Raw genomic sequence first — 17,159 nt, forward strand, 5'->3', positions numbered from 1 at the left:
AAGTTAATCAACATAATAGCTGATTCCTGGGCAAAATTGCCCATCAGTTTGGTCCCCAGATTTAAGGCAGGTTCTGCCCCATACTTATTCCGTATTTGCTTCAGTATATCTGGTATGACTGCAATTGAAGGGGTGCCATGTGCTCTGTTATATGCGGCAGCAAAGATTGTACCCCAAGTGACACAATCTTCTATCGGGGAGCCATTCCCATTGGCATGCAAATTGTCAGTATTCTGTGTTTTTCCTGTCGGCCCATATGGGGAAAAACTGCTTCAAGCTCTGCTATTTTTGTGATATCCAGAATGGGATTTGCTCCCGGCTGGTGGGAGCCTTTCCCATAACGGCATTTAGTGCTTGTGAGATGATACCTGCAGTAGCCATGTTTGGTTTTGTTGCCTGAGCAGCCCCTGCAGGTTGAACTGTAAATGTTCTCATTACGTATTGAGTAAGATTTCTGTTCATTTTTACTAGATCTCTGTAAAGTGTGCGCATTAGTGCAGATGATAAAGTAACAATGTCGGGATGCAGTGTGTATGATGCTAAGACTGGCCAAGTCGCTTCTTCTCTGCTGAGCAGACCGTGTTTTGTGGTATGAGGTAGGGCGCATTTAAAACAATTAATGTCCTCTTGGTAAGTTAACAGGACCTCTAAGTCCACGTATGGAAAATACTCATCAGGTGGTTCTACTTAAGTGTATTCATGAAATAGCAGTGCAGGTGGGAACTTAACACAAGAATAGAATACCTCTGTTCTGAATGCTTCATGTGCCTCAACCATGAATGTAACTTCTCCACCCGTTGCCTGGAGGCCATGTTGCAGTAATTTCATGGTAACTGCCTGTCTGCAATTTTCTGAAATATTTAGTCCAACTATCTGTTTCTTTGACGTCCCCGGCTTGTTCGGTCATTGTTACAGCAGTAGTATTAAGCTGAAATCTTATAGAGCTATGGTATGAAGAAATGTGGGAACATTTAATTCTCCAAGCTTGATTAACCTACAGTCAATATATAGGGTATATATACCTAATCAGCTGAGGCGTATTTGTTTACCTTCCTACTACAGACGTCTCGGGTTAAAATGTGAGTATCGGTCTCTGAGAAAGCACAACTGAACTACTTAGATTTGACCATTAAATAATAGCCTAACTAACGTTGGTGGTGCCATGACGTGTAGTTCCTACTAATACGTAGGATCTGCGCATTGTTTGGACAACATAAACTAGGGGATTTGTGTTGACTGTTTCCGGGCACTCCGCAGGATATGTTGGCCTATTGGACCTGCTATCTCACAGTGCCACTGTAAGCTCCCCAACCTACCATGGAGCAAATGGTTTTCTGGCAACCACTGAACATGACAACCCTGACCCCTCAGCGATCTTGGAAACAGTACAGAACCTTTTGCTCAGTCACTCATGCTTACTTATGCTCAGAGAAATTTACAGAGAATACACAGTGGGCCATTTTCAATAATATTTATTGAACCAACATTAATCTTGCATAAAATATGTGTGCTGCAATGATTAGGAGACAGAAGCAGATAAACATGATTACTAGCACCAAAAGTGTCAATAGCAGATATAGTTCTACTACAGCTAAACAATGTATATATGCAGGCATACAAAACAATGCAGTGATCTAGCATACTCCTACTATGTGAACCCTACTCTAAGTGTACCTAGAGTGTGTGTAGGTATTGCGGCAAGAATCTCCCCAAGGGACGATCCAACCCCATTACCTGATGGAATAGAGTAAAATACCCTTTCTTGGTCACAAACTGGACCCCTCTCACAAGATGTCAGACCTCTGTGTGATGATTTCTCAGCATGCAAGGACCACAGTGTCAGCGGAAGTGCCTCCTCTGCTACTCTATCGGGATACTCATCCTTTATAATAGAAAGCAGCCTTGCGATGTGCGCATAGATTAGTGATGTTATCGATATGTAGATAGCCCTGTCGCCCCGTGGATGAAGATAATGATGGCATTTGTACGTAGTGCGAAACGAAACCTTTTACATGATGTTCATGGCATTGTGATAATGTTGTGCGAAGCTAGATGTAAAAACAAGTTTAAATTCAGAGAAACGAATCCAACATTGTCGTGCATGCAAATATGTGCAAAAGGTCACAGCTGGAAATGTTATTTGTGAGGACAATGTAAGAACTAAGCTGCTTCCCTACATGGGCCTAACTCGGGAATATAACAGTAAATGTGTAAATTTTGTAAAGGAATCTATAGAGTGCCGGAATCACCCCCGAAGGGGTATCTCCACGCTGCAAAGACGACAATGTACAGGTTCAACTCAAATCAGTCCCGGAATAGTTCAGTCTTCAAAAGTTTCCTGAATCAGAGAAGACTAGGACATTTGCGCAGTTCCTCGGCAGAGTATTCCACTATTTTGGAGCAAGATAAGCGAAGGTCCTGCCTCCTGCTCGTAGTTACCTGTAGCCACAAGCAGCTCTTTCCCTTCGGATCTAAGAAGCCTACTCGGATGATCGATTTAATTTTGTCTGACAAATAGCTGGGACATCTGCCATAAAGTGATTTATGTACTAGGCAGCAGAGTTTAAATTTAATTCTCTGTCGAATCAGCAGCCAGTGAAGCTGTCTCAGCAGAAGCCTAGAAGAGGTTCGCGGGGGCATTTTGAGAGCCAGATGTGCGGCTACATTCTGGACAATCTGCCTTCTATTCAAAAGTGATTCGTTTGCAGATGCTAGAAGAGCATTGCAATAATCAAGTCGGCCAATAACCAAAGCCTGAATCAGAGTGCGGCGAATTGATAAGGGCAACCACTGAAACACTCTGCGCAATAGACTCAGAGTGTGGTAGCAAGTCCCTGTTGTAGTCATGACTTGATCTTTCATGGACAAAGAGTTATCCAAACGGACCCCTAAATTTGTTGCCGTAAGATATGGAGGGGTTGGGCCGAACATTGTGGGCCACCAATTAGGGGACCAAATGGATTGAGCAGAGCCAAATAAAAGAATCTCAGTCTTAGATGCATTAAGCTGAAGGAAATTTTCAGTCATCCAGTCATATATGGCCACCATGTCCTCCGCGAAGCGTTGATCAAGTAATTCCGTGTCCTAATCGAAGGACAGAAGTAGTTGAGTGTTGTCAGCATACGAGTAGGGAGTGAAACCATATTCCCTAACAATCTTGGCAAGGCAGGCCACGTAAACACTAATCAATGTAGGGCTCAAACAAAAGCCCTGTGGCACCCCCTTAGTGAGCTTAGTAGCTGTTCTTTAAGCCTGGCCAACTGGTTCCAGGATGTTGGATACATTTGCTTGAATGTCCCCCTCTGTCACTCAGTGTGCATGGATTACAAGAAAGGTAGGTGGCCTTCCTCCAGATTAGCGGGGACATGGCACTAGGGACCTGTTTGTCATCTGTTTGTATTCCCCCTGTGCTTGGAGCTCCGGGGTCAGCATCCTCAGGGACCCCCTGGAGGCCTGGGACCATTGCTGTCTTTCAGCCCATTAAGATGGGCTCTCTGAGCCTGCCTTACTGAAGAGCAGGCAGGGACATGGAATTGATACCACTGCACACGGTTGCCTGCTGGGGGACAGTCTAGCCAGTATTGCACTCTGATTGATTGGGCATGCTCGGTCTATTTTGAGATGGACTGCTTGGCCACCTTTGGCTGTTGTTTCAAGCAAAGAACTTCCACCCCGCCTGCATTGTCCAGATTGATGGGGTCCCTTTCATGGAAGCCACTGAGCAGAGTGAAGGCCAAGCAGCCTAGCAGGTTGTGTCCCCAGTTTGTGGGACTAGTCCTGGATATCCTCGGGTAGTCTGTGCCATTGACCTTCTCCAACCAGGGCATTTCCATAGCAGAGGTCGGAATGACTGGTCTTTGGGGTGTCCCTGCCACCCAGGCCACCTCCCCTTTCCGTTGTTGTGTAGCAGGCTGGGCCTTGTCCACCCAGCTCCCTGCAAGGAAGGTTGTGGCTTCCACAGCAGTCTCTCAAGGGGTGTTTAGGTTGGTCCCAGATGGGCATGCAGCTCCTCCTCCTCCCATCCTACCTGGTAAATCCTGCCAATAGTATATGCTTGTCCCAAAGAATAAACCATACACATATTGTACACATAGTGGGTACACTCAAACTGCAAATGGCTCATTAAATCAACTATGGTTCCTTTGATCGCTCCAAATATTATTTGGATAACTGTGGTATTTCCATAGCTAACTGCAGGTGACGAGAAGCATGACCAAAGACCCCGCAGCCTCGACTAGCTACATGCTGACCTCATCAGGAATCTCAGCCACAGACTCCTAATTCCGATGGAAACTGGTGTCTTCAATAAAGGATTGGGCTTTGCACCCACTCACTTGGGGGATGATTTCACTACACATATGGAATTATCACAATTTGTTCGTACGATGAGACTATATTTTTTCTTTGATGAAGCAGAAGGGTGCCTAACAAAAAGAGATTGTCAACACAGGCTTAAGAAATAGGCCCGCTTTTAACCCATGTTTACATTTGGTCCCCCCTGAAGTGGACACCATTGAGAAGGCGGTCATAAAGGACTTCAAATCCCAGAAATCCCTTGCGAAATTCCCCTTTTTTAACACCTCCAAAGAAGAGATATTGTGACGCAAGACATTAGGGTCAGACCAAGGAATCATCATCAAACCGGCAGATAAAGGTGGAGCCACTGTTGTCATGGACCATCAAGATTACCAGGAAGAATGCCTCAACAGCTGAATAACACTAAGTACTACAAACAACTACAGAATGCTCCCACCCAAAGATTACAAAAATCCATTAAGACCTTGGTCGATAGAGGGAAAAGAGGTGGGTGGAATACCAAAAGTGAATCTGTGAGAGGTAGTTAGTTTCCCTAAAAATTCCTTGCGGCCCGCTACACCTCTTGCAGCCCCTCAACCCATTTATCAAACATTGGTGGTGCCACTGCCCATTTTGAGGCACCACAGGAGTGAACCACTGTGCAAACGAGCTCCCTTGCGGGCCATTTAGGGGCACTCCATCCAGGAGTGGTGATTAGGTAATGAGCTGCTTCCCACAGCCTAATGCAAGAAGCCATTTTCTTCTTGACTTTTTCATTTTTTGGGGATGTCCGACTTTTCCTGGAGCATCTACAGCTGCAGGAGTTGTTGGGGCTATGGGTGGGGGGGCAAGGCCCCTGTGGCCCCACTAGCTCCCTATGCTCACCCCCTGGGCTACACAAAGGAGCCGGTATCTTTTCTTCTGCTCCCACCACAATGGGAGCTAGCTCTACTCCTTTACGTTATCACACCCATCATTAAAAAAAAATTGGAAAACCCATTAGGTCTCGCCTACAAGAGATTGCCAATGTGTGATTTATCCATATTGTATAGCAGTGCGGCTGCTGTGCAAGAATAAAGCCCTATGACACAGCATTACGTTTTTGAAAAATGTTTATTGCTGGTGGGAGGCAAGATGGTTTGGAAACACAGACAACGCAGGGAATGCGGATGGCTTGTTCAACATGGATAACAGAAAGAGGGTGGGTGGGGGCTAACACAGAAAACCAAGGAAGAGTTGGTTGGGGTAGCACAGACAATATAGGGGGAGTAGGAAGGGGCATACTGGATAAGAGAGGGTATGTGATAGGTCAAAATGGTCAATAGAGTAAGGGTAGGTGTTTCTGAGGGCAAGTAGATAAACAACAGAGGGTTGAACAGAGGGGCTGGGAGCAAGAAGATGGGAGTGTGAGTGAGGGAGACCCTGCAATTTTGACACTCCGATGCTCTACCTCAACAGAACGCCAACCATTTGATGAATTGGAGACGGGTTAATGAGGCAATGTGTCCCATTGATAAGGCATCTTCCAACACAACAACAATATCAAAAATACAGTCAAAGTAAAAGGGTCTACTAAAAAACTGAGTTCTAGATCAGTGGAAAAGTATGAAGGATTTATTACCAAAATTCTATAAGGCAATACAGGATAATTGCCATGAAGGTTCTCAGCAAATCGAGTATTACAGATAAGTGCAAAATCAAAAATATTCTATGTGCTAAATTCTAGGTGAGCAGCAAAATCAAGCGAGAAAGGAGTCAACATTCCTAGCAGCTCTATGGAAATCTCTAACTTACCCCCAAAATTGAGGGTTTTTATACATTATTTTCGCATAGGAAACCACTAAAACTGCAAAAGCGTTGCGGTGTGAGCAAATGTGTTGAATTCTCATCAAATCAGAGCAGTTTTATTAAGCTTCATATTGGCTTGACACCTAAGCACCATTCCACTACATAAATATTGTTTCTGCCCACGCTATGCTAATGCCATTTAGAGATTGTAGAACTAGATACATGAACAACAGCAAGCTATACAGTGAGCTAGCAGAATGACTTTGAAGTAAAGTTACAGTTTTGTGACTGGGCCAGGAAAGACTCATCAAGAATAGCATGGGCGATGACAATGGAAATAAGTCACATGACTCTGCTTAACTTTGTGTTGGGGAAATAACACACAGGAAAATGTGCATGAGGCAAAACAAGAGAGACACCCATTTTAAACAAGATGGCTGCTAGGTACAAATTGAGGCCTGATTAGCAGGGATCGGGGAAACCCTCTTTTACACATCATAGGAAATTAATTGTAAAAACAATAGTACTTTATCAGTATATACATGTGTATTCAAGGGTAGAACCACATTCTGTATGTTGTTAATAATGCATAAAAACACAAATGCACAAAAATCTCTAATAGAAGGGAGGTGCAGGGGTCAAGTAGACAGAAAGCGGAGGGTGGGAAGGTGGTGCTGGAGGCAAGCAGATGGATAGTGGGGGGTTGTTGGGCTGGACGAACAAGGAGGGGAGAGAAATGCACAAGGGTGATAGCTGAAAAACACGCACTCTTGTAGACTGCTTAAACAGAAAGAAAAACAGAGCGTCTAAAGAAATGAGCAGTGTAGGGACAAAAGTAATGTGTCCTTGCTCCAGGGGATTGGCAAACATATGAAATGGAAGGAAGCCTGGGGCAGATGACCAATAGGAAGCAAGCAAATGAGAGTGACTAAAGTCAACAAACGGTAAGCAACGAGAAAATTCCAAGCACACCGGTGAAACAGCACATGTGCTCTCTTAGATGAGACCTAAAATGCAATCAAGCCAGTGATCACGTCACTTGAGGTGGCCTCGCACAGCAGTTTAATGGCAGGCTGGTGGGGAGAGCGATAACAGGCTTCTTTTATCTCTCTGCTTCCCCCTTTGAGTGTGAAACAGAGAGTAAAGATTTAAAATGCCGTCAGTCTTGATGATTAACTCTTCCAGCACTGGATAGCTATCTTGCTTGGTGATTCAAACTGTCAACCATACTTTTCATAAGCAGTTTCTGAAGGGGGCTGAGCTTTTTGTAGTGCAATGTTGTTTTTGGTGTGTTTATTCTTTGTGTCGGCCAGACATTGATTGGCCCAAAACCAAGCACAGTCATCCAGTGATGAGGGGCTTCTACTTCTGTGGGTAGCCCTTGCATCTTTCAACGTATAACAGTAATTACTAAATGTAGACAAGAACTCTTACAGCAGACCCTTCCACCTTGGCGTCCTGTGTGGAAGCAGCTGCCATTTTTCGGGATGGAAGTGACAAACACATAACTACACCAGTTCTAGGATTGGAACCAGGGATCATCACCTGTAGGGAATAGTATCCATCTGTCTATTGGTGAGTCAAGATCTTCCTTATGTTACGTATCCCAGAAATCCAAACGTTTGGTGGGAGTTCCCTGCCCCTTTGCAGATTCAGAGAATTCCAGTAGCATTTCTAATAATGTTGGTGTGGGGCAACTCTGGGAGCTCTGGGTGTGCATTATTTGGAGACTCTCATGGGTGTCCAAGATTGCATTGCCGACAGTGTCATGTAAACTTATTCCCAGTCTTCCTTGCCTTCTGGATGCGCATGTCAATCCCATTTTTCTAACAAATGTGTTCACGTTCGGCCTTGTAGATGCATTGTTGAAGCCCACAGTTTCAAATCTGTTATCTCTATTATGTTTAAACCACGGCAATTAATGTTAAGTGAAATCAAACTTTTCCCAATTCATAGCTATTACTGAACATCACAACAGTGTGTCCTATGTACTTTCTTTAACAATCTGTACTTTCTTTGACTTTCAAGATGTTAAATAGAAATCTGTAGATTACTTTGGATAGGTTGGACTTTTATTGTTGGTATTTAGAACGTTTTTTGCTTTGACATTGTTTATTGGTAATATTTGTCAAAACGTTCCTAAAAGCTTCCTTTTCATAATGTTTTTTTTTTAGATATTTCTCCGCCTTTGAGTTCATCAGTGGGAAGATTTTTACCAGGACCAGCTACACCAAACCTTGGGTTTGAACAGGTAGACAAAATCTCTTTTTTTACTTTAGGATAAATAGAAAATATATACTTTTAATTATTTTTGGAAATAGTAGTTCTCCAGGTGCTTTGTTCACATGATGAAGCAACTTAAATATATATTACAAGTTTAGAAACTAAATATTTTTTACAACTCTATGTAAGGCCCAAGTTTTGAATAGTTGTGTCAATGTATTTGTGACACTGCAGAGAGAGAGCAAGACAACTTGGGTGGCGAGTTGGAGGGAAAGTAACAACTTAATACATAATTACAAAGTTACATTTTACATGTTATTATGTCCTTGCTAATGTGTACAAAATTCCTCGGCACTAAAGATATTTTTTCTTTATTTTTTGCATATGTGCATTTGCTGCCTACGCCATCGATGTGAAAGATTTGTGATTTGTTATTCAGAAAATTTGTACTACTAATAATTCTTAAATGATGATTCCTGTCAAAATGGTACCAACATAAGTTATCTCCTACAGGCGATATGGAGTATTTCATTAAACGTTGTTTAGGAAAGATCATCATCTGCTTTCAATATATATATATGGCAGCATTTATTCGAGATTTATTAAGGGAAACAACCAGTGCACAATATGCAGGCATCAGAATAATTCCTTATCTATTTGCCTCTCAAGAAGCCTTTAATGCCTTTTTATTCCAGTTGATGTTTTTTAACCAGCACCTCCTTGTGCTTGGTTATGAACAATGCTCCTGGACACAAGTTAAAAGTACAAACTGTTTATTGGTTTGTTGGTTACATTAAGAACAAAATGGGACCTTCTTTTAGAGAGCAAATTCCTCAATGGCTACAAGTACAGTAAACTTCTTCGCTTCCTGAATTCCCCATTTAAACCACCAACGCGATACTTACTTTATACACTCGACATTCTGTTGCAACATTCTACCATCCACAGCTCAAAGAAACCCAACCTAATTTAACATAACATAGCATAACACAGCACATTGCAATGCGACACAACACAGTGTGGCATAACATAAAACTCACTCACTCCCTAATCTAGGTGATCCGAGGACTTGTAGAGCGCATGGCAACCCACATGGGTCTTCCAGCGCTGAGAAACTGTATAGGCCCTAATTCACCCAGATTTAGACAGGCACTCATGTTTTCAACTGCTTCCTGAAACTCGATTCCTCTTCAGTCTTTGGCAACCTAATGGGCAAAATAAATCATAATTTAGGAACAAGAGAAGCAAAGGTGTGACTGCCACTTCTAGCCAACTGGACTTTAGGATTCAGCAATCAAAATGAAGTAGAACAAAATCCTGTTAGGGATATAGAGGTTGTGTCAATTAATGTTACAACTGATTGCTCTTTTTGTGGACTACTCAATGGGCCATACAGAGAATTTTAAAGTAAATCCTCTGTTTGACTGGAAGCCTGTGAATTCACTACAGAATGATACTTTGTAATTCTTAGGAGAAGGCAGGCCACTGCATTTTGCACCCCCTACAATCTTCTTACCACATTTTGAGGGCTTCCAAAATTATCTTAATCTACGTGCAACAAAACTAGGGCCTAGACAACAATCCTCTGTGAGGGAGAGGGTAGGAAATCTAAGATATTTCAACACATTCTCAAAATGCCAAAGCCGCTTGCTGCTACTTTCCTCACCTGCATCTTAAAAGTGAGATTGTTGTCTAGACAGATTTTTTAACATCTTTGAGTGGCTAGCTAAGCAATCTGGCCAGCACACCGCAGATCAGCAATTAAAATAATTGCCAACCACAATCACTTAAGTTACCCCTATTAATTCTCAGGCAGCTGGCTGCCATCCACTCTGCTACCTCCTTCAGGCAAGGATTGAGCTGATCGGATTTACAGCAGGTTTCAGGAGTTAAGAAGATTACCATCTAGATTTCATCAGCATAAGATGCTATTGAGAGACCCTGAGAGTGCAGGATCTCAGCCAAAGGACCTATGTACAGATTAAATAGCCGTGGGGCTCAGTGAAGAACCCTGGGGCACTCCATACTTAGGAGGAAAAGATTACAAGTAAAATGGCTTGCCGTAACCTGAAAGCTTCTACCTTCCAAAAACAATGAGAGCAATTTCATTGCTAAAGCAGCTACTCATACATGCTTCATCCTCTGCAGCAAAACTGAATGCCATACGGTGTCAAAGACCACCTTGATCAAGGTTCTTTTTAAGTTCCCCAGAACTGAAAGAAGTGTAGTATCTGTACCATGTCCTCGCTGAAAACCCTATTGAGTAGGATGGAGCATGTAATTGTTTTACAAAAATGATTATAAATGTTGGTTGACATGGGTTTCCAATACCTCACCTGTACAAGACAACAGAGATGGTGGTTTATAATTTTCATTTAATGTGGGGTCTACCAACGCCTTTTTTAATAACAACTGCGTGTTTCCAGGAGGACGGATCTATACCACTCTGTAGAGAGAGATTGACCATCTTTAGGAGAGGAGGATACATTTTTACTGCCCCCTGAATCAGAATGCAGTGTGAGTTGCTGTGCAACTAGACTTAAAGAAAAAAAGCACAGACGTGACAAACACTGACCCGTCATAGCGCTTTTAACGTTAAGCCGTTGCTCGTCAGCCTTTGCTGCTGTGCCACATGTAACAAAACAGCCTGGGGGTTTTGGGACACGAGAGAGGGGGGGTGGGAAAAACAGTAGAGAGCAGAGAGGGGAGTGGCAGAAACCGGGGTGAGTTAGAAACCACAGGAAAGCAGAAGGGGTGGGGGATTAGAAGCAGGAAAAGTAGGAGGGTGTGTGAGCCGTGTTTAACATACTTAAAGGGCAGTTTCCTGCCTGATGTTTTCTCTCCAGCACTACATCGAGGAGAAAACACAGTTACAATCCCAAATTATTGTTAAGCGTAACAAGGACCAGTGTCGTGTATTTTCCACCAATCAGTAGGAAGTGCCATTTGTGAACAACATAAACTTGAGATGGTGGCAGACTGAGTTCATGCACCCCATAGGATATATTGTCCCTTGGACCAGCTAAATCGCAGTGCCACGATTAGCCCCCTAACCTAAACAAGGAGTGAACAGTTCTGGCAACCACTAAACATAATAACTCTGTTCCCTCAGGAACCGTGGTGATAGACTTCAAACTTTCACTCAGTCACTTGTGCTTTCTTTTGCTCAGAGAAATATACAAAGACTACACAGAGGAACGTTTTCAATATTTATTGAACCAGAGAGATTCTTGTATACGATATGTGGGCTTCGATGATTAAGAGACAAAAGCTGATAAAAGTTACAATGAGTGTCAACACAGAAAATAAAACAAAGCTCCACCATCAAAATTGTTACAATCGAGCAAACCGCTATGATGCTTACCGTAACCTATACGTCAACTGTGGGAATATATGATTTGTCAAGAAAAACTTTCCCATATAATAGGGAACTTCTCAAAGTGTTTTGGATTCCGCATCATGGTGGACAGTGATGGAGGGGAGATGGTTGGCTATGCAGGAAAATACCTTACGGATATTGGCTATACGAAAACTAAATGGGTGTGTATACGCTCCTTATAATTTTTCTTGTTGGAAATTAGACCGGTTCGGAGTACGATGGACCTTAGAGATGACTTGGTGAGATGTGGATATCACGCAACCCTTGCAATTGATTTATTTTCCACATCTTGGTGGATAGGAATAGGTGTGATATGATTGGCCAAGGAGGAAAATACTGTGCAGTGATTGGTCAATTGATAAGGTGAATAGAAAGGAGTGCATATTTGCCTTCTTTGTTTTCACTTCCACTTCTTTTCAAATTTGGTTGGTACCAACTATGACGGACCTGATAGATGATTTGATGAGATGCTGCTATGATTTGGTACAACACAACAGAGCTCGGTAACTGTTAATAGTCCCAGGCAGTGGGTTTGACAGATAATACAGGAATTATTATTTTTACGGAGGTGAATAACACAACAGCAAGATAAAGACAAGAGTTTGTTTTTCAGATATCGGATAATGTTTAACAGCCTAATCATTAGTCTGTTCTTGAACGGTTTGCCCGGACGATTATGAGAGCGGAGTTCTGATTGGACCGTGTTTGTAGCCGCGTGTTAGAACGACTCAAGAAGGAATATGATGGGCTGACACGCTGGGTGAACCAGAGTGAAAACATGTTATTATATAGACTTTGGGATGTATGGTAGTGTGTAATTGGAGGGAATCCTATTGGTTGTGAAACATGTTTAAATATTGAATGTGAGTTTTGTGTCATTTACATCCCAACTTTTGAAGATGGATATTGCTGGATGACCCGCGCAATGGAAAACAGAAGTTAGTGCCCATGATATCTGGTCCTGCTAGAGTGAGTAGGGTCTTTGGGCTGGAGGAATTGTTAGGCGGTAGTTATAGTTTTCTTCAAATGGATAATGGTGCATGCTGGTTTATTTACTTATTAGTAGTTTGTAGGAACTGGTAACCAATAATAATGCAAGGAAACTCAATAGAATTGTGATATAGGTTATATTGTGTTCCCCATCTGATTTTTAGATCCCTGGTAGGAGACCATATCAATTGTGATGGAGGAGGACTAAAATTATACACACTGGAACTACATACACACTAATGGGGATAAATATATATTTTGATGTGAGTAACTAGGCCATATGTGCACATTTAGTCAGGAGATCAATATGAACTATTTAGTTTCCATTGGATATTATTATTTATGTTTCTTCACAGACTACCATCTGAGATTTATTTACATACAGCACAGGGCAGTTCTATTGAAGATATACCAGGAACTTGGTGATAAATTGCAAGGGAGTGTTTGGGCAGAAAAGAGATACATTAACCGACTAAGATGACTGCATAACTGACTAAGATGACTGCTGATGTGTCAATGTCTATATATGTGTATAAGTGCATTTGATAGTGTTCTATTAATTAGTGACTGCATGTATAAATGATTCTGTTGTTGAATGGGGAGTTGTGTGTGTAGACTTAGGAATCAGTGAGTGGGTATGTAGTAACTGGTGTTGGTGTGTCAATGGTTTCAAATATGGTACTCTGTATTTTACAGTGAGTGATCAAAGGTTATACTAGTGTAAGATGAGGTGTATCAGATTGTCACATGGATGATGTCATCAGTGATGTCATCAGTGATGTCATTTGAGATATCATCAGTGATGTCATCAGTGATGTCACTGACCATGTCATGAATGATGCAATATATGACATCATCAGCAGTGCATTGCGGGCGCGCGAGTTATAGTTAGCAGAACTAACTATAACGGAGGAATTCCTATGGTTTTGTACAAGTGAAATGGCCAGCTAACTATAACACCCCTGAAACCTATGGTTTTTCTGTGAATTTCTAAGGTTTTTTAAATGTTAATTTCTAACTATAATGTCTCTGAAACCTATGGTTTTTTCAGTGAATTTCAAAGCTGCTTTAAATGCTAATTTCTAACTATAACGTCTCTGAAACCTATGGTTTTTTTCAGTGAATGTCAAAGGTTTTTTAAAATGCTAATTTTTAAGTGTGATAGTAGTTATACCTATTTTGTTGTACTGATTTTCTAGTTTTTTAACTGTTTATTTATAAATATTTTATTCATTAAATAACATTATATATTTTTCTGAAAATTGCCAAAAAAAAACATTCAAACTGAAATATTGATTACTTTTTTTGTTTTAATTTTTTATTTTCAAATATTTATATTTTCTTTAAAAATAAAAAAATAAAAATTGGGAGTTGCGCACTCAAAGCGTACACATCATGGTGGGTGCGCGGATTCTAGCTGCCATTTTAGAAAAGTCGTGAAGGATCCGCGTACGGTGTGCGATGGCTGCGTGTTTCTCAGTTACATCATATACAGTCAATATTACGTGATGTGCACGATTGGTATGCGACCAGTCCGCAACTCCTGCTTCCACGCATTCGCGACACATGCGCATTACGGTACGAGATGCCTGCGTGGTGGCGGGTCCCGCGTGACGTCATTTATGTGCTGGGGCGCCCTGGGTGCGCGCCGCCCGCTAAAATATTTTATGTTCCAAAATGATATGTATGTGTCTTTAATATACATATTAGGGCAAGAGATTTTCTTAGATATTCATAAAAATAATATATTTGTACTGATAATAAACTTATATTATTTTTAAATATATTTTTGCGAAGTCAGGTGTGTGCATCGTGAGTGCAGAGAACCAGGTCAGCAGAGCTGCTGTAGAGCCAGAGAAACCAGGTCAGCAGAGCCTTTGTAGAGCCAGAGAACCAGGTCAACAGAGCTGCTCTAGAGCCTAAGAAGCAGGTCAGCAGAGCTGCACTAGAACCAGAGACCCAGGTCAGCAGAGCTGCTCTAGAGCCAGAGACCCAGGTCAGCAGAGCTGCTCTAGAGGCCGAGAACCAGGTCAGCAGAACTGCTTTAGAGCCAGAGAACCAGGTCAGCAGAGCTGCTCTAGAGCCAGAGAACCAGGACAGCAGAGCTGCTTTAGAGTCATAGAACCAGATCAGCAGAGCTGCACTAGAGGCAGAGAACCAGGTCAGCAGACCTGCTTTAGAGCCAGAGAACCAGGTCAGCAGAGCTCTTTAGAGGGAGAGAACCAGGTCAGCAGAGCTGCTTTAGAGCAAGAGAACCAGGTCAGCAGAGCGGCTCTAGAGCCAGAGAACCAGGTCAGCAGAGCTGCTTTACAGCCAGAGAACCAGGTCAGCAGAGCTGCTCTAGATGCAGAGAACCAGGTCAGCAGAGCTGCTTTAGAGACAGAGAACCAGGTCAGCAGAGCTGCTCTATAGCCAGAGAAACCAAGTCAGCAGAGCTGCTTTAGAGCCAGAGAACCAGGTCAGCAGAGCTGCTTTAGAGCCAGAGAACCAGGTCAGCAGAGCTGCTTTAGAGCCAGAGAACCAGGTCAGCAGAGCTGCTCTAGATGCAGAGAACCAGGTCAGCAGATCTGCTTTAGAGGGAGAGAACCAGGCCAGCAGAGCTGCTTTAGAGCCAGAGAACCAGGCCAGCAGAGCTGCTTTAGAGCCTGAGAACCAGGTCAGCAGAGCTGCTTTAGAGCCAGAGAACCAGGTCAGCAGAGCTGCTTTAGAGCCATAGAACCAGGTCAGCAGAGCTGCTTTAGAGCCAGAGAACCAGGTCAGCAGAGCTGCTCTAGATGCAGAGAACCAGGTCAGCAGAGCTGCTTTAGAGGGAGAGAACCAGGTCAGCAGAGCTGCTTTACAGCCAGAGAACCAGGTCAGCAGAGCTGCTCTAGCTGACACTGACTGACTGACACTGATTGACTGACACTGACACTGACTGACACTGATTGACTGACACTGACTGACTGACAATGACTGACACTGATTGACTGACACTGACTGACTGACTGACACTGTCTGACACTGACACTGACTGACTACTCTCTACTACTCTACTACTCACTCTCTACTACTCTCTCTCTACTACTCACTCTCTACTACTCACTCTATACTACTCTACTATTCTCTACTACTCACTCTATACTACTCACTCTCTACTACTCACTCTCTACTACTCTCTACTACTCACTCTCTACTACTCACTCGCTACTACTCTCTACTACTCACTCTCAATTACTCTCTACTACTCACTCTCTACTACTCACTCTTTACTACTCTCTCTCTCTACTACTCACCCTCTACTACTCTCTACTATTCACTCTCTACTACTCACTCTCTACTACTCGCTCTCTACTACTCTCTACTACTCACTCTCTACTACTCTACTACTCTCTACTACTCTCTCTACTACTCACTCTCTACTACTCACTCTCTACTACTCTACTACTCTCTACTACTCTCTCTACTACTCACTCTCTACTACTCTCTACTACTCACTCTACTACTCTCTACTACTCTCTACCACTCACTCTCTACTACTCTGCTAATCACTACTACTCTCTCTCTACTACTCACTCTCTACTACTCACTCTACTACTCTCTACTATTCACTCTCTACTACTCACTCTCTACTACTTGCTCTCTACTACTCTCTACTACTCACTCTCTACTACTCTAATACTCTCTACTACTCTCTCTACTACTCACTCTCTACTATTTGCTCTCTACTGCTCACTCTCCACTACTCACTCTCTACTACTCGCTCTCAACTACTCTCTACTACTCACTCTAGTACTCACTCTCTACTACTCTACTACTCTCTCTACTTCTCACTCTCTACTACTCTCTCTGCTACTCACTCTCTACTACTCTCTACTACTCACTCTCTACTACACATTCTCTACTACTTGCTCTCTACTACTCACTCTCTACTACTCTACTACTCACTCTACTACTCACTCTCTACTACTCTCTACTACTCACTCTACTGCTCACTCTCTACTAATCTCTACTACTCACTCTCTACTACTCCACTACTCTCTACTACTCACTCTGCTACTCATTCTCTACTACTCTACTACTCTCTACTACTCACTCTCTACTACTCACTTTCTACTACTCACTCTCTACTACTTCCTACTACTCACTCTCTGCTACTCTCTCTCTACTCACTCTCTGCTACTCTCTCTACTACTCTCTACTACTCACTCTCTACTCTTGATTACTCTCTACCTCTCTCTACCTCTCTCTCCACGCACACATATGCACACATATATATGCATATGCATTTATGTATATGTATATGTATATATATATATATACATAAATATATAAACGTATATGTAATCTGTATATCTATATAAATACAAATATAAATGCATATATACATATATGCATACATATGCATGTTATGTACATGAAAGTTTGAAAAACACTAATAAAAGCATAGCTAAAAAGCCACCTAATTACAAACAGAATTGCGTTAACTTAAACGAGGGCGAGA

At 42.4% G+C, this 17,159-nt stretch overlaps 1 protein-coding gene across 1 annotated transcript in view; it reads left to right on the forward strand.

The window, feature by feature from the left end:
• TESMIN (testis expressed metallothionein like protein) overlaps positions 1-17,159 on the forward strand; it is a 1,510,092-nt gene that overhangs the window by 685,557 nt on the left and 807,376 nt on the right. The window contains exon 10 of the mRNA XM_085644767.1: positions 8,259-8,335. Coding sequence (XP_085500893.1) covers positions 8,259-8,335 — 77 coding nt within the window. The remainder of the gene's footprint in view (positions 1-8,258; positions 8,336-17,159) is intronic.

This window comes from Triturus cristatus, chromosome 3_1 (assembly GCF_964204655.1).
Source record: "Triturus cristatus chromosome 3_1, aTriCri1.1, whole genome shotgun sequence".
Lineage (NCBI taxonomy): Eukaryota > Metazoa > Chordata > Amphibia > Caudata > Salamandridae > Triturus > Triturus cristatus.